This window comes from Seriola aureovittata, chromosome 3 (genome assembly GCF_021018895.1).
Source record: "Seriola aureovittata isolate HTS-2021-v1 ecotype China chromosome 3, ASM2101889v1, whole genome shotgun sequence".
Lineage (NCBI taxonomy): Eukaryota > Metazoa > Chordata > Actinopteri > Carangiformes > Carangidae > Seriola > Seriola aureovittata.
Genome location: NC_079366.1, coordinates 17,266,491 through 17,289,252, shown reverse-complemented (window position 1 = coordinate 17,289,252; position 22,762 = coordinate 17,266,491). Strand labels below are relative to the sequence as shown.

Sequence of the window (22,762 nt, the reverse complement as noted above, 5' to 3'; positions counted from 1 at the left end):
CTGCTGGCACTTCCACCCAATCAACCCCAGTTATGATTTATTACACTTCTGGCAAACTAACAACATGAAAGTTTGGCAGTGAAGGGGCATCTTACCTTGGAGTCACGCTGTGTGAAACTAAAAGGAGGGTTTATCTTCCTGTTAATGGCGGCGTTTCAGTTAACCACAGCAGGATCACACAGTAGTTTACTAGTCACACACACCAACACAACAAGGAGACGAGTCCACACCCTTGGTTTTTCGAACCGGCTTTCAAGGAGACTCCAGCCGCTTCCCTGAAAAATGTGGAAAACTCGATTTCACTCTATAACTACAGCTGATACAGACATTTTGATCAGATGTTTTGTTCCCCTCCGTTATCTTCTAACTCTCAGTTTGTAGCATCTGAGTGGAGCCGTGCAGCTGTGAGATGACACACAGAGCATAAAATATACAGAAGAGAATAAAACTTCAGTCTTTCTACCTTTTTTATACATCTAACCTCTTTTCATAATGAAGGATGAAGTGAAAATCATGCAAATGTGGATAAAGTCAGTTTGACTTAAAGGACAAAATAATCTCCCAGGGAACATGACAGACATACAGAATTATTCACAGTAAAAGCCTTTATCACATAGGTGTCTGTGGTGTGAATCCTACTGTATAGTGCATGAAACACATCACAACCTGTGGTCCAAAATCATCACTCACACCCTTTTCAGCCTGTTTGTGAATTGAAGGGTGAATGGTGGCTGAACTGCAGAGCCACTTGTTCAAATAATTAAAGGAATTTTCCGATTAAAGAAAGCAAAGAAATTTTGATAACACCTAATATTACAGGTGTGTCATTTCCAAAATGATTCTCTTAAAAGAAAAATTCAATTCAAAGCCATTCTAATCCAAACCCCATTGTATGCTTGGCTATGAACACATTTAATTTTTTTTCCAACCTTCGTAAGCTGATTTAACAAAGACGAAAAAGAAAAAAACATTGATGTTTCCTTACTCCAATTTCTTCCTATTCGTAAACAATGTGCTTGTCTTTGATTTCAAATGTGATTAATTATTAATTCAACTTGATTTAAATTATTTATTTATAGGCTTCTTTTATCATCTTTTTGTAAACTGTCAAGCATTTTCACAGTGGTTTTGAAAAGTGCATAAAATGTTACTCACCGTAAACTGACTGTAAAAGACTGAACCAATTCATAGATAATTCATTGTGAATATACCAGCCGAACACTCTCTATCCTCGCAATAATTATGACCAAAGTAGGCAGTTCTTTTTTTCCAGGATAATTCTTAGACATTTTTTGGTAACTATCAAATATTACAGACCCATGAAATAAAACAATACAGATGAGGGAATGTTTTGGTTTGACTGTATTCAGGACCAGAATACAGAATTTCTCCCACAGAGCTACATTAGCTGGAAGATATACACACACACACACACACACACCACACACACACACACACCACACACACACACACACACACACACACACACACCACACACACACACACACACACACCACACACACACACACACACACACACACACACACACACACACACACACACACACACACACACACACACACACTGTAGTGATAAACAGATTTTAGCCATACACTCAAACATTTGGAAAAGCCTGAGGTGTTGAGCAGCTTTGATTTGACCTAAAAGCAAAGAAAGTGATTTTTGTATTTTTTTAGTTTTGGCTGCTTCCATCACTTCTATAAGCTGCCGACTGAGCCCTGAGAGTGGCAAGCTGCTGTGGAGTGGAGATAAGGCTCCACCTGCCAGCCATGCCTATCACCGTGTTTGTGTGTTTGAGTATGTGTTTGTCTGAGCTTCTGAGTGTGTTTGCATGTGTGTGCCGGTCCCAGTCCCGCCAAGATAAGTGGCTCTCAGGAACCCAACCATAAAATCTGAGCTACACTAAACACCCAACAGAGATCAAGTCAGACGGTACAAAGGAAAAAATACATATTATTTTCAGAAGAGAGTAGAGCAAGAAAAGATGAACAGAAAGGTCATTCCTCCCCAGCAGCAACAGAATTACCCGGCAGCTCTCTACTGAGTGCTGCCGTTAATTAAAGGAGTGCGACTGAGGTCAGTGGAAGGCCACGTGGAAAAATTAAAACCACACCCAAATTTTCATTATTGACATATCTGATAATCATTATAACTTTGAGAATCATAATCATGAGAAAGAAAAAAATTGTAGCTGATAATCATCTGAATCATGAGAAACTGACATTGACCTTTAACATATTAATCTGATATCTATGATTTGGTATCTCATAATTGTGCGGAAACCTTCTCATAATATGTCAAAATGATATACTAAATATAATAGATGTACATATATTATTATATATATTAACTTATTAAATTATTTGATATGAATTACTGCAGTATCTGATAATTATGACTTCTTACTTCATAACCATGAGAAACTGTCGTAAAATTGAGATGAGATAGTATGAGATAATATCTTGCAATAATAAGATACAAAGTCATAATTATGATAAACTTTCTCATATTTATGACTTTGTATTTGATCTTTTGTTATCCATCATTAAGTTTCTGATAGTTATCATTTAGTATCAAACCTTTTCATTATTATCGTTTTGGGTCTCATAATTAAGACTAATGGAAAATTGACATATAATTCCATAATTATGAAAAGGTTCTTGGAATTATGACTTAGTATCTCAATATTAAAACCCTGATAATTATAACTTAGTATGTCACGTTATCTCATGATTATGACAAAACTTGAGTAAGAGAGCCTGAGTCATAATCATGAAAAAAGTTCCTTACAATGAAGAGAAAAACATGGAAAAAAAAAAAAAGATTGTGGTGTTTGTTTCTCTCCTCATTTTAACACAGGCAACTGATACAGTGATTCACCAACAGTCTACCATACATGTTCCGAATTTTCCTCTTTTAAAAACCCCTTTCTATGTTTTACACGGACAGAGAAAGACATAATCGTATTTCTCTTTACACAAAGAGTCCACTCATAAACAACACATGATCATCTTTGTTTGCGTCTAATATAGTCTCTCCCTCTCTTCTGAAGAGAGGATCAGCATTCACACACCGTCCCTTACACAAGACCCCGAAGGGACACGACAACATCTCTACTTACATTCTGCTGATAGAAACTCTTTGCTCTTGGTGCAGCTCTCCATTTCTCACTCTTTCTGAGAAAATGACAGGAAGTGTAATAGGAAGTGCAGTGTTGACTTGCCTCGTATTGTGTGAATGTGCCTCGTTGCGTCGGGCGCCTGCCTCTACATGAATTATGAACAATATTCTCAGGGCTTCTTAAACTCTACAAAAGGCTACTCTGATGGGCAGTGATGGAGTATGAATGAGCGTGTTTATTTAAGAGGAGGACGGAGACTCCACAAGCCACAAGTCATGCCTGTGATCTTATGAAGATGTGTGTGTGTACGTGTGTGTGTGTGATCTTATGTTGCAACCATGTCAAGAGCAGCACTGACTAAACTGTTCATCCTCGTGATCCTCACCTTCATCATCTGCCTCCCAGAATTCTTCACATTATACAGAGGTGGGTCATCCAATGTCAGTCTGTGTTTATTTGTTTATGTCCACGTGTGGACTATGTCCTTACTATCAGTTCACAACCTTTTGAGGCATTGAAAATGAGGAGCTGTTTGCTTTATGTTTTGTTCAAACTTTGTTCAAGTTCTTGCAAAAGCCAACCTTTAAAAAGAACTAAACTTTATTCTGTTGAGTCTTTGTCTTGTTTCTTCCTCTCACTCTGATTCGACCTTTTATTTTTCTTGTTTCTGAGATAAAAATCAGACTCAAATATAGTTCTGTACAACACTGAATGACAGCAGCTTTGAAAATGTTTCCGTATTGTGTTGCCTTGAAAAGCTTGTTCTCTTTTTGAGAACAACATGCTTTAGCCTTTGTACTTGTGCACGTGTTTGCCTTCAATGGTTTTGCTTTTTGTCTCTCCCTCTCTGCTTTCCCCTTTCTGCCTCTCGCCTTCAGATATAAACTGGGGGCAACAACTTCCATTTTGAGACTTTCCTCTGATTTTTGAGCCTTTTGATGTCTCTCCACTTAAAGTCCGCTCATACTGAGAAATCTGACTTTTCTCTTGTTCATTCTCTTTATCCTTTTTAGTATCAAAAGTTAACTTCTTCTGTCTGCCCTACCGACCCTGTGAGCGAGGCAATCAGGTGAGGAAGGGGGCGAATGGCAAGATCGGGGATGCTGAAATTAAGAGAACGGATATGTGTGACCCTTCTCAGGCTGAGGAGCGAGAAAAGTGGGAGCAGGCCTGCACACAAGGGAATCAAAGCAACATGACAGATCCTGTATCGGACTCCGAAAGTGGGCATGAAGATTCAGAAAAGAGCTGGTTCATGTGTCAAACAGATATGGACATGGCAGAATTGCACAACATCAACTCATCGTCAGGTATTGCACAACTAACGTTAAAGATAAGTCGTTGTTTTTAGTGATACTAGTGGCATGGTTCTATGGACGACAATCTCGGTCGCTTGTCCAGCTCACTACTTTGTCCGGACATTCATGAATCCTAAAGACATTTCTGGGTAAATTGTGATGACTTTTGTGATCCCCTGACTTTTCATCTAGCAACATCATCAGGTCAGTTTAAATTTGTCTGTTACTTATTACTAAATACTTGCAAAACCAATGACATTTCCCAACAATCAACCAATAGCTAGTTCCATTTTGGTTACAGCTCCTGGTCTGCAAAATACTCACACTCACATTCGCCTGATAATCATCATCAGCAGATTAGATCAGCTGAAACTAATGTAACAAGAAAAATAACAAGTTTGTCTTCTGTGGTTGCGGTGCTCTCTGCAGCTGGTGTCTGTATTAAGCCAAAGATAGTTTGTAAGTGAACACCACGGTACAACCACGAGAGAACTGTATGTTTTTGTAGTGTATTTTGAGTGGTGACACCTTTGCAGAGAAATAATGCTGTTCACCTCACATCAATTTTTGGCACATTAACTGTGCATTATTTCTGGAAAGGCATACCCAGGTGCATGCAATCAATCCTGATGCATGAAAAGCTGTGTTCAATTCAGTTCATGCTATTCCAATAGCAGACTGTCGCTGAAGCGTCAGTAGAAGCTTGAGCCCTCGTGTGCAGCCTTCCTCATGTGAAGACCTACTCAGGTAAAGACCAGCGAGTCTACCTGGGCAAGTGCCACCGACAAGGTAACCTGTCTTACCTTCTCTGAGCACTGAAACACCGAGCTTACTTAGCACTGTAGCTATGTGCCTCAACCCCGTTCCAGTGGTATCTGGCATACGTAAAAAGTATCATTATGCTAAAGGTCTAAGAAAACTGGCTAATCTCCGTTCACTGCAACAGACGTCACTCACATGTCTCCTTCTCTGTTGGACCAATGAACTGTCTGGAGTTAATAAAACTGATTTCATTTATGGCTATGCTATCCGGCTATCCCTTGAGCTTCTGGCGCTCACAAAGACTTCAGGATCAAACCTGAAAACATTGCTACCCCAGCTGCGGTTTCCACTAACTACACATTCTCCCATACCTCCCTATGTCCGGCTGAGGAAATGGGACCGGCCTCCTAATTTCCAACAAATGCACATTCACTCAACGTTGCCTCCAAACAAATACTCTTCCTTCAAGTACCATGCTGTTATCTGTTATGGTGCATTCAAACAGGTAAGGTAACTTAACTACTTCTACTTAGATCTTATCTAAGTGTATGGAGAGGGTGGTTTTTTACTATAAACCATCAGAAAAGTCAGACCTTACTTGACTCAGTACGCCACCCAGCTCTTGGTCCAGGCCATGCTTATCTCTTGCCTCAACTACTGCAATGCCCTTCTGTCAGTCCTCCGATTTGTGCACAGTGAAACACTTGCAAATGGTCCAGAAAGTGGCAGTGCATCTGGGCTGATCATCCCACTCTGCTACTCATCAACCTGCACTGGCTACCCATGGCTGCCCGAATCAAATTCAAGTGACTAAAGCTTGCCTTCAGAGTAACTACTGGGTCTGCACCCATCTATTTGAACTCTTTAAAGATCCAGTACACCTACATCACTAAATCATTATGAAGGTACAAACAGGGGAGCATAGTAGCAGACATAGCCTATGTTTTTTTTCACAACAGCTATAAAATAAGTCAAACTTCATGTGGCACACTTAATCAAAAGACAAACAAAATATAACCTGTGACGACACTGAAATGACTGTAAAAAGTAAGAGAACAATAGCCCATTATTTCACAGCCCACTGTCTAAAAAGATATACATAACTAAAGCCATTTTTGTAAATAACTATTTTTCAAAATATAATGATAATAAATAATAATCAATTTTCTATCTATCTAGCCACACCTGAAAAGGTACATCTGGAAGTGACAGTAGAGCTTCAACTCAGTGATGCAGCGACCCTGAATCTCACCTTGTATGGCCACAGTAATGACAGCTCCTTAGACCTCCACACACCTGAGGAGCAAGAGGAAGAAGAGGATAAGAGGAAGGGTGATGAAGGACAGAAGGCATTTTACTGCTGTCTCCCTGTCCTGCCCACCTCAGAGGCAGCCAATCAAAGCCGCTGTCTCCTTTGGCTCGCCAATCAAACAGTTTCGACTGCAACAGCAAAGGAAAAGCTGCCATGGAAACGGACACAGAGAGGTTGGTGTCAGGATGAGAGAGCAGAGCCTCTTTGTTCCCCATGTGGTCAGTGTGGCTTCATTTTAAGATTAGAGAGGAGAGGAGACAAGAAGAGACAAGGAAATAGGCCACTCAGTTTTCATTTAAGTGAAAGTGATTCAGTCTCATTCAAACCCACAATGGAATCATTTTTTTCAATAGAAAGAATTTCTCTCAATTCTTCTTCTGTTCTCCAATTTCAGCTTTGTTTCTCTTCCTGTCTGTGTACTGTATGATCGGTCACACTTTCCGAGAGTTACAGTTCATCTTAATCTACTGCATCTCCAAGGCTGTATTGATTTTGGCTTTTTTCTCTTTCTAGTCGGCTCTCCAACACTCCTCCATGCTTAAAGCTATGACTAAGTCATATTTTCCAGTGTACACAACGAAAGCTGGAAATCCATTTCACTTTATTTTTTTGCCTCATCTCCACCACACTTTTCCATTTACTCTTTTTCCTTTTCTGCTCTTATTTGACAGCACTTATTCTTCACCTCGTAGTATTATTTCTCTTTTCTCTTATTTCTGTCTTCTGTCTATCTCCTTATGCACAGTATCCTGTACTTATTTTTCTCCCATCGCTTGCTCACCAGTTATATCCCTTTCTATGTATCTGTTGTGTTTGGATAAGAATTTCAAATAATTTTCAAATCTCATGAGGAGAACAGGTCAGTGCTGAGACAATTACTTGATTACTTGATTAATTTTCATAATGAATAGATTGCTAAAGTCACTCTTCAAGCAAAACTACCAAACATTTGCATTTATATAATTTTAAGTTAATATCTTTGGGTTTGAGACCAGACAAAACTAATAATTCGAAGGGTGCTTTTTCAGCTCTGGATAATTGCGAGACTTTTCTATAGTTTTCTCACATTGTATAGAATAAATGATAAATCGTTTACATAAAAATCATTAATGAATCCCTTTCTATCCTCCAGATGAGTGGTGGTGCATATTCAGGGTGCTCTGGTTGGTTCTGCTGTGTGTGGTGCTCCTGACTATAGTTACAACTGTGCTTGGGCAGATCTACTTGGACAAACGTTCATGCAGTAAGATACAGAGAAACACATGATATTTGTGTTGATACTTGATCTTTGGAAGTTGACCTGAAATTTGTTTTTGTTCTTTGTCAGAAAAGCCCACTAAGAGCCCTGTTTACAACCTTACTGGTCAGCAGTTCAAGGGTAAATTTCCTGAGTTTTAATTTCTTAAACACACTTCTCTACTCCCTTTTTAACAGTATGTGTACACGCATTATAAACCCAGAGTCACATGTTCTCACTTCTCTCTAAGTTATTCTTACACCCTGTTATCCAACAGCAAATTATGTCAGTGAAAATGCATTTGAATTTACACACAAGGTGAATTGACAATCTTCTACTGCAGTGGTTTATGAGTCAATTATCAAACGTCCTTCTATTTATTTTGATGTACATGCAATCTAAAACACATTCCTGATAGTCATATTAATCACATGTCACTGTATCAGACCATATTGTGTTCATCTGAAAATCAGCTCACTTTTCAGCACAGAGCAGGCAAGACCTCAAAGACAATTATGAAGATAAACTGGATTTTACAGTCTGAGTCTGTTTCTCAGAACAGAATTATGTGTAATAATGAAGATGTCCAATGTACTGTATGTTTCTGATGATGTTTCAACTAGATGGAAAGAAGCACACAGAAGTCATCACTCTCAAGGGTAAATAACTGTGGTAAATTGCACAATAATTCTCCATAATTATATAGTGGAAGACATTCTAATGGCCTGTTATTGTCCAATAGGGGAAGACCTTCACTTCTATCGGTCCCGGCTTTGGTCAGGTCAGTTCTTAAATGTATACATATAGTTTGGAAGAAAATTATTTGATCTGTTGTTTCAGTCCTTTGCTTCTTTTTTTCTCCAATGGACAGAACTGTCACCCATTGAAGAAGCAGACTCTCAGGGTAGGGAATCATACATACACACGTATCCATCAGACCAGATGCAGATGAAATCTGTGAGTTTCTGTGTTAATAGTCTTCATGTGCATTTTTCAGAGGACTTAGAAACCCTGCTGGATGGAAATGTCGACCACTGCTACACTGGTAAATGCACTACAACAATCATATGAGCTGACTGAGGCTACTTGGAGTGTGTATTTTTGTTTCCATTGAGGACCACATTGAGAACTCTCCAGTGTTGGAGGAAGTACTCAGACTGTTTTACTGTACTACAGAGCAGAAAAACTCTGGCACAAGTGAAAGTCCTGCATTCATCTGCGATCAGGCAATAATCAGATACACTAGATTCAGAGTAAAATGGAACCTATAGAGACAGTGATAGTGATAGAGAGTGATAGACAGCAATACATACATGATTGAAATAATGATGTGGCACGAGACTGTACCCTTAAGGAAGTTAGTGCATTTGTCACAAAGTCTGCCGACACATTAATGCCGTTCAATTTGAATCTAAAACACCACTCCAAAATTACCCGCATGTAGCAAGAGGGTGAGCCAAATCACACAATAAAGCTTGCATTTGATAGGGCTACTAAAAAAACCCACAAGAAAAAACAAAAGTTGAATAAAAACACAAAAAAGGCTCATACAACTGACTCAGTAAAAAGTACACTACAATCTCATGATGAAACTGTGAAAAACTGTTGGTTTTTCCACAGTTTGTTATTTGAACACTAAACAGAAGCACATTGAAATGCCAAAAGAAACATTGCATGCAACGTCAAAAATAAAGCAATATGTACCTTGCTGGACTGGAACACAGATTCCCTCCGAGTCAGAGACATGCAGGTGACTGGAAGATAAAGGACCATAGATTAATGATACCAAGGGCAATGTGTTGTGGCTGATATGGATAAGCAACCACAAGTGTTAGTCCCTCGCCCAACATGAAGAATCTAAAAATACAAATATTTCAGTTTCAGTTAATATTATGAACCAAGTGTAACATTTCTTTGGGCTACAGCTTAATGGTCTTAAACACAAACTCTTAAAAAGGTCCCTACCAGATCAAACACCAAACAAAGGGGTGTGTAGCTTCTCAGGTGTGTCTCAAAGCAGGAAGTATAACCTAGGTGAGATCCCGCCCCTTTGGATAGACGCTGCCCTTTGCCTGGGTCCTAGTGCTAGACCCTGTTACCTTCCCCTAGTAAAAATTCTAAAGTATGAGCATCGAAATATTACTACTATTAGGCTACTACTATCACTACTACTACTACTACTACTACTACTACTACTACTACTAATAATAATAATAATAATCATAATAAAAATAATAAACTATATTACAATATTATGTTTTGATTATTGATTCATTAGTGTGTGGGGATGACTTTAATGTTGCAGCAGGCAAAGGTGGGGCTAATTTTAACTACTTCATGTACTGCTGCTGAGTCCATAAAAATGCATTTTATTAGAGATTATTATATTTTGTATTAATATTCAAAATCTGCAAAGTTACTCGTAACTAAGGCTAAATAAATGCACTGGAGTAAAAAGTACAATATTCCCTGTGACATATTGTGAAGCAGAGGTGTAAAATGAATTAGTGCTTCCATCCTCACTTTTTGAGGATACTATATCTGGTCCCTGTTTTAGTGCAGATGATACTTAATATTCAGAGTTTAGAAGATAATCATCATGGGTAAAGTCTGAATTAATTTACTGTAGCAGGCAATCTAATGTACCTCAAGCTGAGAGTTAAGATGCGCTGCCTCCTGGCCTTTTTCAACATCATCTAACTCCAGTCTGTTTATTACATTTTCTATCTCGTCTATCTTTAGCAAATCTGCATCATCGTGGCCATCCATCCACCTCGTCCCTCACAGAGGAGCAGCCAGCGGAGCGGAGCACAGAAATGGACCTAAAGTGAAAAATAAAAATGACTGCATCACCTACCTACCTTTATGTTGAAAATAAAAACATCTGAGACACATGAAAGATGGTTAAACTGTATTTATTTTCAACATGTCATCCTCAAACAGTCTTAGGGCATTTTATTAGAGGGCAGTCTAAACACATTAGTAAACTGTCCAAAGTTAAATAAATGACTTTTGCTCCCAAAATATTTTCCAGATTACATTACAAATCATTTCATATTCTAAGGCAGAAGCGCGGCTGATAAAAAATCTTACCCCATCTTGCAGTAGCTGTGAGGAGCCAAAACATTATGACAGGACTGACTAATATGTTCTTTGCCTGATAACTTTCTTGCCTGTATCAGTGTATTTCTAAAGGGGGGGGGGAGTAAAGAAGGGGAAGAGAGAGGTCTAAATAACTGCTGGCTGGAAGGTAAGAGTCAATTTAACACTGGATATTCAAACAACAGATGCACTGCGAGCACCTCAGGTTTGCTGCTGAAAATCCACCAGTTGTCAAGTGGAAAATGGTTGATATATTTACCTCTGAGGATCAAAGCGTATGTAAATCTAGTGATCCTGGTAAAACAATATTAAAAGCCTTTATTCCAGAGGGCAAGAAAAAGTTAAAACACACTACATGTTTTGGCTACTGCCTTCTTCAAGGTGGGAAATGTACTTATTTGCTTTTTCCCAAAGAAATTTCAAACTACTTTTTATCAGTGTACACAAGAGGGGAGAAGGAGAACAAAATGTTTCCTAATTCAAAGTATTTTCTGTTCAAATCAAACTAGATAAGAGTGAAATATAAGGTAGTGTCGCTTCATATAATTTAACGTAAAAAAAAAGAAGAAAAAGAAACAACAAAGATTGTGGTGTATCATCATTAATACTGGCGTTTTGTCTCAGTCGAGATTTCAGAACAATTCAGCAAAACATACATTTCATTAGTGTTATTCAAAGTTCTTTCTGTTAAAATTACAAGGAGTGCAAAGAAAGCTTAATATACATTAATGTAGAATCCCTTCAACACAATCAGTTATCATGTTTTGTTTTTGGTTCAGTATTTTGGAAATGTTAGAGAAACATCTTTGTTTGTCAGACAGAATGAGTCACAGCTGAAACTGATTCAGCGACAACGTTTGGTTCCTCAAAGCAAAAATATCAACTGGAAAACAGAGACAGAATAACATTCAGAGATACAAGGTGGAAGAAACACACATACAACCTGCATGTGGCTCATTACCACATGTACCTGTTCATTAAATTGTTATCTTCAAGATTATATTCTGCATATCTAAACATCTTCTGCCTGTTGCTGCGGCACTTAATGTTGATAAGCGTGTAATCTGGAATAAACTAATCTCTATAAGTCACTGTACAACAATAGATATATTAAGACAAGCGGGTGAGCAGGTGGCACATATGTAAGTGTGTGTGTGTGTGTGTGTGTGTGTGTGTGTGTGTGTGTGTGTGTGTGTGTGTGTGTGTGTGTGTGCGTGTTAGTGCTGTGTCTGTGCAGCTGGGTCTGTGGTGGGTCGGCAGTGTTGGCTCTGGATGTGGGAGATCTGCAGGACGGGAAGCAGCAGCTGAAATGCATTCTGGATGTAGTTGGTACTGTTGGAGCCCTGTAGACAGGAAAACCCATCATCATTATCATCATCATCATAATCATCATCATCATTTCCCACATGGAAAAGCATAATTTAACATATTTAGGGATTGGTGGGTATTTAAAAAAAAAAAAAAAACACTATGTGGAGCCTAAATATATTGGACATTATCAACCAAACAGGAGGAGTATAAAGAATAGAACAGAATAGTATTCTCCACGACAGCAGAAAATTGTATCAAAAGATAACATACAGTACACTAGTAAAGAATAATGCTTTTTGAATTAAAGCATAAAACATTTAAACATGAAATAAGATTCTGTGGAGCACTATTTGTGGCTCCGTTTTTGAAATGTAAAATGCTGATTGCATGCTTAGTGTAATTTAACTTCCTGGTGTTTAAAATCTATTTTGAATGTCTTTTGTTTTTTCTTCATTTATTCTAATATATCTTAAAACATCTCACGCAGGTTTGTTCCCCATTAACAAGTTAAATGTGATCAATCATCACACCGCTTGCAATGATCAACACATTTCTAACAGTGATCAGACTGAGACTGCTGCGTCATTAGTTTCATTTATCACAAATTGAGATACATATATAATTAGGATTGTTTCAGGCAAAAAATCTGCGTATCTCACCTCTAGCAGCACACTGTCTACCAGTGGATTCAACTCCTCTGCTTTCTTCTGGCCCTGAGAGACAGAAAATGAGAGATGAGAGACAGGAAAAAGCAGTGAGATAAACATAAATACTTTAATGGGAAAAACACACCAAAAACTACAAATATTAAAGGATAAAGCAGGCTATATTTTACATTTCCTTACAGTTGACAAACTCCAGGTAAGAACTGACAATTGTCATAAGTAGCAAGTAGCTTATTCCCTCATTATATTCCAAAACACATAAATGAGCCACACTTTCACTACGTGACATTTTCTTTTGTTGCATATTGCTGGAAGATGGTGGATATTTTCCTTCATTGCCATAGAAGAGTACCCTGTCGCTATTTCACCAGCCAACAAGTTACTTGAGTAACAATGGATGAAATGTGAAAAAAACAAACAATGGCAACAATAACTGACTTAATGGGAATAGAGTTTTTTATTTAACCAGTGCATTTAAGAGTTTTCTTTACAGAGCGGGCAAAACACATCCTATATATACAATATGGCTGGATCTTTGTTGGTGAAGATAGATGGCCAGCTTCTAAAAGACGCTGCAACTCTAACATAGAAACGTCCTTTTGTATGTATATTGTTTATTTTGAATCACTCTCACATATACTACTCTGCCGAGTAAACAATCACGATTGTACCAAATGTATATTAATCTGCAGGTGAAAACAGTCCCATTCCTCTACCTCCTCCATGACAACTGTACGGGGGGTGAATTTTTATATGACTGCATGATTGTGACACGTGACACATGGGTGAACACATGCTTGCCACAAACCAGCATTCACTGCATTCATTTTGCGATTAGCTGGGAGTTAGGCAGTCAGGCACTGCCAAGATGACAACAGTGGAGTAGCCCACTCTGAACTTCAAAACTGCTCTACAGAAACCCATGGGTGACGTCACTCAGGCTACATCCATCTTTATAGAGTCTATGGCTAAAAACTACGGTGTCCTGCTATTTTAGGAAATTACTTTTTTTCTGCACAGTCAAAGTGAAACAACAGTTCGAACATCCTCAGCTTCTGTTATCTTATATTTTTTTCTCAGTGCAACTAAATATGTGGGTGGGTAATAGTTGTATCTTCAAATAGAATCCTTGAGATTTGTTTGGATCACTTAAAAATTGACAGTGCTTAGCAAACCTGGAGAAATACACAGCTATAGAGTGTCTGCCTCCCACCCAAACCTCCCTCACCTGCACTGACAGATCAGGAGGTGGGAGGCGAGGGAGAAATTCATAAATTAGACCTCAGCCGCATTCTTTGGAAATGTTAACAAGGTTTTTGCTGACTGAGATCCAAATACACACTTGCTACTAAAATATTGATCTGCCAGCTGCTACAACCCATGAGCTAATGGACAAACGTGGCTTTATGTGGTGGTCGTCAAAAATAAATCAGATTTGATTGAATAAATGCATGAATAAATGAATGAATAAAACGTCCCTGAGTTCAAGGTGAGTCATTATTTATAATTAAATATTTTTATGTTTCACAGGAAGAGAAAAGAGGGGAAATCTCTCATCTCATTAAAAATATATTTTTATTTTGGCATATAACATGACAACTATTAACACAGGGACAGGGACATGGGATTACAAGCAATATAAACTTTTGATTTTTCTCTATAGCATAACGTTTTTAAATATTTGTGTCTTCAGTATAACAAATGGGCTTAATACTGGGAGCCTCAGACAGGGCTGGGTAATGAAAGACAGACCAACAAATTGTTTGGATTTCCTGGGACACTTAAACACACTACTATTCACAAACAAACACAAGCACAGTCCCTCTCACCTACCCCAACCAGAAGCATAGTGTCCGAGAACTTCCTGGCCAAACACTCCACCTCCTTACACATGGCACATGTCAGCCTGGGAAAAAAAATATGGAGATTATACCAAAACTTGGTTCTCCCAGTGTAGTGCTCCTAATACATGCCCACACATATATGCAAACACACACACCTAGCGAGGATGTGTGCCTGGTCTCTGGCTGGTTTCTCTAAGTCCTGGCCGTGGAGGATGAGCTCTGCCACCTTGTGGAGCTGCTCGATACTGCGAGCCGTCACTTCTGCCAGACTGCCTACTGATGACAGGTAGACAACCTGGAGAATGGGAGATGAACCCACACACACACACACACACACACACACACACACACACACACACACACACACACACACACACACACACACACACACACACACACAAAATCACTATATCTAATCAAATGCTGTGACAGGGCAGGGAATAAGGTGTTTAAGTTAAAAAAAAGAAAATCACATAACACACTGTTGAGTTGACCTCACCTCTACAGATCTGGGGTTGTTCTCTTTCTCCTTCTTTTCCTCCTCTTCTCCCTTCATCTCCTCCACCTGCTCCTCTCCATCTTTCTTCTTCTCCTCCTTTTCGTTCTCTACAGACAAGGCCTCTCCTCCCGGCTGGTCCTGCGTTTCCCCGCCAACTGTCTCCGTAGTGACAGGCTGTTCCACCTCGTTCACCCAATCATGGGCCCTCATCCGAGCCTGGAGATGCATAATTACTACCCATCAGCTCTTCATGGTGAGAGATCATCATCCTGATGTATGCTAATTATATGCGTCTACACGATTATATGCTAATGTAGGTTCTATATAAGTGAATTTGATTATGCAGTAGGACTTCAAAGGTGATAACTTTTATATGACTTCCAAGACCGCAGCAGGAGAGGGGAGCTGTCGAAGTGGTGTGTGTGTGTGTGTGTGTGTGTGTGTGTGTGTGTGTGTGTGTGTGTGTGAGAATCACCTTGTTGAGTTTGTCTGGTGTGGCAGCAACGTGAAGCTCAAACAGCAGCTCAGTGAGAACACTCACAAACTCCTCTCCATCAGCAGCTGGCAGGAACACACAAACACACACATATACAAAGATAAAAGCTTGTCATGTTAGCATACTTCTACTCACACATCGTTTGTTATAGCCATAGATGCATTTAGTGTAAAATTATGACAGATTTGTACCACATGCCATTAATGCTTTGATTTACCCCATGCTGAGTTTATAATATTAATACTTCTGTGTGCCTTCAGCTAACAGCACAACAGAGATTTGGTGAAACATGAACTTGTGCAAATTAATGCAAACTCCTGCATCCAGATTACAACTAGAGAATGATCATGCAGGTTTAATGTCTTCATCTGATAGATTGTGTCTGTTGTTGTTTTATTTTTGTAATTAGTGATGTGATGTGAAGGTGTCGTTGGCCCCTGAACACCAACACTGGATCAGGCACCGTGTGAAACCCTCCAGGTAAAAAGAGACCCGCTGGCTTTGAACTCTGCACGGCTGTGACATCGCCCGAAGCACCTGCCACGCAGTAAAAGTTTACATGTTGCTTTTAAAATGTAAAGTGACAAGCGGCTGGTGAGATATGATAGAAACCAAAATTTTAAGTGACATAGCATCCCCTCAACACTGGATTTCACTTTGGTAGAACATTTTCTACTTCCTTAGCAGACACCAGAGATCTGGAACCTAACGCCTCCAACACTGCCTCCCATAGGCATCCAAGGTTTTCTACGCTTTTGCAAACAGGAAAAATTATTTCTGTATACTCAGAGACTTAGGGTTTTGTCCCAACATAAGGAAAATTAGATGAGTCTTTGGGCAGTTTAAAATTCTGTGTTGAGACTCGGCTTCTCCTCTTAAGTGTCCAAACCGAATCCCTGCTGGCTGTTAGGCTGTTGTTCTGCTCCTGACTCTGATTTTTGTATCACTATATAGTGAAACAGGCAGAGACTGACATGTGATTTATTGTTGTCATCATTTAAGATTTCTATTTCAATTCTGGTTAACTCATTTAGTGGCTGGAATATTTACCTTCTTGTCATGTTTGCTATAAATGTATCATTTTGAAAGGTTGTGAAAGATATTGCAGTTTATAAATCAACCACTCCTGGATAATAATTTTCAGCCCCTAAGGTACCTGTCATCAGGCAGGATTGTCTTGTTTCTCCGGCTGGTTAAATGAGCAGGAGTTAGACTGTACGTGACAGTCTGAGACAGATGGCTAGCAGCGCAGTCAACTATTTTTTTGGCTTGTAGTTTTCTATTTGTTTTGGCCTTCAGAAAAGTGTGTACTGTTCATCTTAATAAGCTGTCAGAAAAGTCAAGCTGCATATCATCATCTACTTCCTGTAAAATGTGTATCACTGGTTGTGATAGTGATAGAGAATGGGGTAGATGGTTGAAACAACCTACCTGCCAAGTGCTCTGCTCTACTCACAATTAATGTAATATGTGATTATAGCATAATGTTGACAAAAAACAATAGAGTCAGCTAAAAGCCCAGATATGGATACTGAACTACAGTATAAGACTAAAAGGAAAATTCAACCAAAGTGAAATGTCAGTTTTGATCCCAAACTTCTGATCCAGTGTCAGAACTTGAACGTGTCCCTCTGCAAGAGTTTAAACAGAAAATGATAATGAGGCCAACTGATCCCGGGTCAGTGTTCAGGGACCACCTGTTCCTCCAGCAGGTCTGGTTATTTGGTCTGGGTCACTCACATAGGGGGGTAGAAGAGTGTAATTGGGAACTTAGATCACCATTATCCTTCGTCTGTCCTCCTTCTCCTTCTCCCTCTCCTTCCTCCTCCTCCTCCTCTTCCTCTTCCTCTTGCTTGATGAAAATATCCTTGATTAAAATCAGCTCCTTCTTCACCTCCTCCTGCTGCTCTTCCACCAGGGACGACAGGAATGCTTGAACCTAAGAGCAGATATATGCAGCTTAATGAACACTATTTTAAACAGACTGTGTTTGGGCAAAGTTCTCTGTATTCCTCACACTGGTGCCTTACCTTGGCCTCACTCTCATTGGACAAGATCTCCAGGGCCTCGAGGTGTGACAAACCCTGGTAGTCGTCAAACAGAATACCATAGTGAGCAGTGGGTGCACTGATTGGCTGGTTGCTCAGACGTGCGCGCTCCTTCTCCTTGGCTTCCTTCAACATCTGAAAAATCACAGTAAAACTGTAATATAACACTGCAGCACAGCTGTCATTGAGAGAAATTAGAGAATGTGTATTTCCACTGAAAAGCACCAACTTATTTTGTCCACACAGACACACAATACACAAGTTTTAAATTATTTATCTGATAGGAGGAGATGTATTGTTTTTATTGTCTGAGACTGTAAGTGGGCTGTGTGTGTGAAAGTCTACATACCTGACTTAGTGATGCAGTCTTCTGCATCAGGGTTTTGGTCTTTTTGAAACCCGGGTCACTCTCAGCAAGAACAGTCATGGTCTTTTTTCCAATGAACTCCAAGGCATCCAGACCTCCACTGATCACTGACTTACCCTTCGAGAGACAAAAATAATGGGACATACATGAATAAAACTAATAACTAGAATTACTACATAAACCACTGAATCCAAAATTATGAGATACTGAATCAACATGTGGACTTGGGGACTACTGCTGTGTCCAAAATCACTCCCTTGTTTACAACCTCACTACTCTCTACATAAGAGACACTCAGTTCATAGTTCTGTAGTGAGCAGCAAATTGAGATTTTGACACTTCATCATCATTTTGTGTCATTATGGGAGCAATGCCCTCCGACTGTACTTTTCATTATAAAGCACTTCATTGTGTGATTAGCAGAAATAAGCAGAATGTAGTGTAGCTACAGTATATGTCATGGGCACTACATTTTTTTGTTCCATTGTGGGAGTAAATTTCACACAGTAAATATAGTGTGCTGTATTTAAAAAAAAAAGAGTGATTTCAAACACAGCCTAATTTAGTAAGCTAGTAAACATTTTGACATACAAATTTTCAATTTTGAGTTGCTATCTCAGAATTTTGGCTCTTAGTCACCATAGTAACTTATTACTCTGCCACCAGCAGTTAGTTTCACTTGAACATTCTGTTGCTATAGCGACCACTGCTAGCAACATTCCACAGAAGTCGCAGTTCATTTTTACATCCAGCATTTTTCCCTTTTATCTATCCCCACATGGCCGAGTTGGAACATGTTCTGTAGACACTTCTGTGATTTCTGCTGTAAATTTGACATTATTAAGTTAGTGGGTTTTTTCGTAGTGAACCACAACTCTAGTTGTCTGAAGCGAATGTGTTGCTACATTACAGCATTCAAGGTAACTGTTAATTTAATATTGGGCTAACTGTTAATGCTCTTTTACATGTTTGTACTCTGTCATGAGGAACAATGCAGCTACTTTTACAGCTAGTCAGTTGAATTGTGAATCCATTTTTCTTATTACAACATTAATTCATTTTTACAGTGAAAACTACAAATCTTAAACTTTTACTAGAAGCATGTTTAGCTCACTGCATAGCTACGAACCTACAAGCATAGTAAGGGCAGAAGAAGAGGCATCATATATATTAGAAAGTCAAAGTTTTGTGTGTGTGTGTGTGTGTGTGTGTGTGTGTGTAGTCACTCACTGTGTTCTGCACAGCATGTGTGATTGTAGAGAAAACACCTCTGCTAGAAGCTGTTGCAATCACAGAAGAAGACTCCCCTGAACTGGACAAGTCAGCCTCTCCACTCTCTCCTCCTTCATCTCTCTTCACCTCTGCCCCCTCCTCCTCTTCTCGCACCTCCTCTCCTACTGAGGTCCTGTGGAGACGCAGAGCCTCTCCTGCCTTCACCTTTACTGAGGTCAGGCTATGACCTGCACACGGACACACACAAAGTTAAAAACTCACAGAGAATGGGGAGACAGTGGAATCTACAAGAAAGAAAAGGAAAAAATGGCTTGATGAGGAAAGTTGACATAGAGGAACAGAAATAAGAGCAGAAGACGTACCCACTGTGGAGGTGGCACTAGTCAGAAGAGATTTTCCCCATGAACTCCAACCTCCCCAGCCTTTGTCTCTCTCCTCAAGTGACCTCTGTCCACACAAACACACACACATACATTAACTATATCCGTTTGAAAACATGACTCTTGTATGCATGATTTGTAAAAAGACAAGGAGATTTATATGTAATTACCAGATTATAATATCAAATATCAATATCAGTATTGGCCTCAGAAATCCCAAATTGAAGATTATAGTATGCACTGTATGTCAAGAAAATATAATCAAAACTCAACAAGTAGGGAGAAACTAGTGCTACAAACCTCTGCATCCTCCTCTGCAGCCTCTGTGTCTGGCTCCAGGCTCACTGGTTGGTCACATTCAACCACCTGATCCTCGGCGACACACTCTAGTTGGTCAGTCTGGCCCTGTGAAATGTCAGTCGCGGTGGTGGGGTCCTCTGTGGTCGTCTCCTCGGTGGACTGTGGGGGGCTGAAACTCTCAGGGATCAAAGGAGGCTGCAGAGTGGCTGAGGGCGGTGCAGGGGCTGCTGGGACATCCTCGCAGGAGCCGGGTTCAGTGTGGGGGGGTTGGTCAGGTGGGTGGGTGGTGTCTGCAGAGGGGTCTGCATCAGAGGGGGCAGCCTGGGACATGGTGATCTGTAAGAGAAGAGGAGATCTTTGGTTGTGTTCTGGTATATGATGAATACCCAACACCTTACATTAGTTTTCAGTTGCTTTTGGCTTAATTTCATTTTCATAACTGAGTTTCCTTTAGGACTGCAGCTGATGATTATTTGGTAGAAAAAAATCTCCATCACATTTCTATTGCGCCTAAGGTGGTCTCTTCAAATGCCTTGTTTTGTCCAAATATCACTCCACAAAATCCCCAGATTTTCAGCTTATAATGTTAAAATGATCAGATTCTCACACTGTAGGGCATTTTTGATATTGTTTTCTTGATAATTGACTGAAATTTTGATCCTCTGAATCATGATAAATTTTTTGTCAGTCAAATTTTCAATTAATCAACTGACTATTAGCTCTAATTTCAATGTGCAAAACTCTTAACGCAAAGCACACAACTGCCCTTCTTAACATAAAAACAGCAAAACGCTAGATCACATACTTTAGACTGCAGCCACCTCGTACTGGCACAAAGTTCAAATAAAATCACTAAATCAATTCAGCATGTTTGCAAACATTTCTCATTATTCACACAGCATTACTCAGGTGACCACCATTGCAACATCACTTACTTCACCCCCGCTGGTTTATATATTTGTTTTATTTTCTTTGTTGTCTAAATGTTGTAATGTATTTAGTTTACGTTGGTGTAGTGTAAAATAAGGTTTACAGTTTTATGCTTCCTGGCATTACAATATTACTTTAGTGAAGTCGAGTGAAGTCAATTTCTATTTATATAGCGCCAAATCACAACAGAGGTTATCTCAAGGCAATATTAGAAGATTACAGTTACAGCTGTTTTAATGTCTTGTGACTAAAAGTACAAACTTTGTGGTAGATAGAGAGAAATTGTAAACTGATGCAATGAATCATAATAGGTCATTATTTAAAACTTTATTGAGACACTTTAAATGTTGCATGGTAAGTGAGATTAATGAGACAAAAACTTACAAAAAATGTGTTAAGTTTTGCACTTTGAAACTGCTGTGAGAACTGAGTCAGAGAAATCATAAGATACTGTACTAAACCACACCACCTGTTGTCATTTCATCTTCAATGTCACCATCTACTGGTGGTTTGCTGTACATGTTTTCATATGATTACTGCCATCCTCTTGTTTTCTATCACTGTTGAGTTTGTTTATGGCGGTTTCCTGGCAGCAAATTGTCAAATTGTTGTCTCTGACACACTGTATGTATAAGATGGTAAATAAATATTTGTCCAGAAAAAGAGAAAAGATACATTGCAACAGCCTGGAAATACAAGGTCGAATAAGTAGCCTATAACGTAACTATTTTCTTTTATTCTGGAGCAGAAAAATACTTAAAATGTTACATTTGATGCATTAACTGCGATGACAGCCTGTGGTGACAAACATATGTATGTAGCATAGTAACCAAATAAAATAAATCCATCATTAAATCAATCACTACGAGCTTTTTCCACAAAGCCTCCTGTACTTATTTTAACACCATGATTTGAAATAGTTGCAGCCTGACAACATACAGAACAATATACGACGGACAGTCAACAAAGACCACTGTTCTATTTCAAAGCGATATGACAATTAGGCTATTATTCAGAGGATTGTTATCATTTTGACGAGTTTCACAAACACATTCTCAGCACTGCAGCGTATTCGTGAAAACTTCATTTTCAGCTAGTTGCAGATTTGTGTCTTTCTGTTGTTACAGTGAAAGAAAACTTACAAAGCTCAAAGACAGTTTTGTTTTTATGAAAGTGACAGTGCAACTCACCCGTTTGGTGCCAGCTAGCGGCTCCTCTTCCGCCCCGCCACGTCGGCAGGCCGGTAGGTGACTGCACCAAAGAGTAACAACCGTCAAAATGAATCCCTGCCACAAGTCTACTGGACAGTAAACCAACACAGTTCAATCCGCTAAACAAGCCAATTAATACAGCAGCTAATTTAAATAGAAAGTGCAATTCCTATGGAGGTAGATTTGTCTCAGTGTTATTTGTGTGAATAGATTGACAAGCCGTGTGTAAATGTGTAATCTGTAAATATAAAACAGCTTCCACAGATCTAAAAAAGGAAATGTGTAAACTCACAAAAATATAAAACGGATCTGCAAATACACAAACGAATTCCACCTATAAAACGTATCTGTGTATACATTCAATTAATTTACAAATAAATGAAAAACATTTGTGAATATCTTCCAAACATTTACAACTTTCAGAAAGGCATTTGTGAATCAATTTTCTATTTGTGAGGCAAAAAAAGCATTTGTGGATCTCAATAGCTTGGGGATTTGCAGTTTACACAGTTTTTTGTTAAAAAAAGAAAAAGAAAAGAAAAGAAAAAGAAAAAAAGAAAAGTACATCAACATATTCTCACGCTAAATGTTACTTGAAATATGATATCTGCCATTCTGTTCTATC

The 22,762-nt window shown here is 39.1% G+C and overlaps 3 protein-coding genes across 7 annotated transcripts in view; 1 reads left to right on the top strand and 2 right to left on the bottom strand.

The window, feature by feature from the left end:
* The window catches only part of klhl5 (kelch-like family member 5), a 56,790-nt gene extending 46,901 nt beyond the window's left edge, over positions 1-9,889 (bottom strand). The window contains exons 1-3 of one of the 5 annotated variants that reach the window (XM_056371306.1): positions 9,717-9,889; positions 9,456-9,505; positions 6,455-6,498 (exon numbers count right to left, since the gene is read on the bottom strand). In XM_056371306.1, the coding sequence (XP_056227281.1) occupies positions 6,455-6,498; positions 9,456-9,497 (86 nt within the window). In that variant the 5' untranslated portion in view covers positions 9,498-9,505; positions 9,717-9,889. Of the gene's footprint in view, positions 1-95; positions 276-3,142; positions 3,189-6,454; positions 6,499-6,583; positions 6,718-9,455; positions 9,540-9,716 lie in introns of those variants that run through there. The other 4 variants (XM_056371303.1, XM_056371302.1, XM_056371305.1 and 1 more) reach the window with 4 other exon arrangements.
* On the top strand, positions 3,270-11,425 carry LOC130166034 (uncharacterized). Its single transcript, XM_056371308.1, has 10 exons — positions 3,270-3,568; positions 4,156-4,452; positions 6,382-6,687; positions 7,647-7,757; positions 7,842-7,892; positions 8,375-8,410; positions 8,494-8,532; positions 8,623-8,655; positions 8,749-8,796; positions 10,494-11,425. Exons 1-10 carry the CDS (start codon positions 3,481-3,483, stop codon positions 10,580-10,582), a joined length of 1,098 nt encoding a protein of 365 aa, XP_056227283.1. The 5' UTR covers positions 3,270-3,480; the 3' UTR covers positions 10,583-11,425.
* fam114a1 (family with sequence similarity 114 member A1) lies at positions 10,651-22,192 on the bottom strand. Its single transcript, XM_056371307.1, has 13 exons — positions 22,117-22,192; positions 19,997-20,332; positions 19,679-19,763; positions 19,314-19,543; positions 18,066-18,200; positions 17,699-17,851; positions 17,448-17,607; positions 15,648-15,733; positions 15,173-15,388; positions 14,829-14,968; positions 14,663-14,735; positions 12,824-12,877; positions 10,651-12,196 (listed from the first exon to the last, which is right to left on the bottom strand). The coding sequence occupies exons 2-13, from the start codon at positions 20,324-20,326 to the stop codon at positions 12,071-12,073; spliced, it is 1,788 nt and encodes a 595-aa protein (XP_056227282.1). The 5' UTR covers positions 20,327-20,332; positions 22,117-22,192; the 3' UTR covers positions 10,651-12,070.
* Between the last annotated feature and the right edge of the window lie 570 nt (positions 22,193-22,762).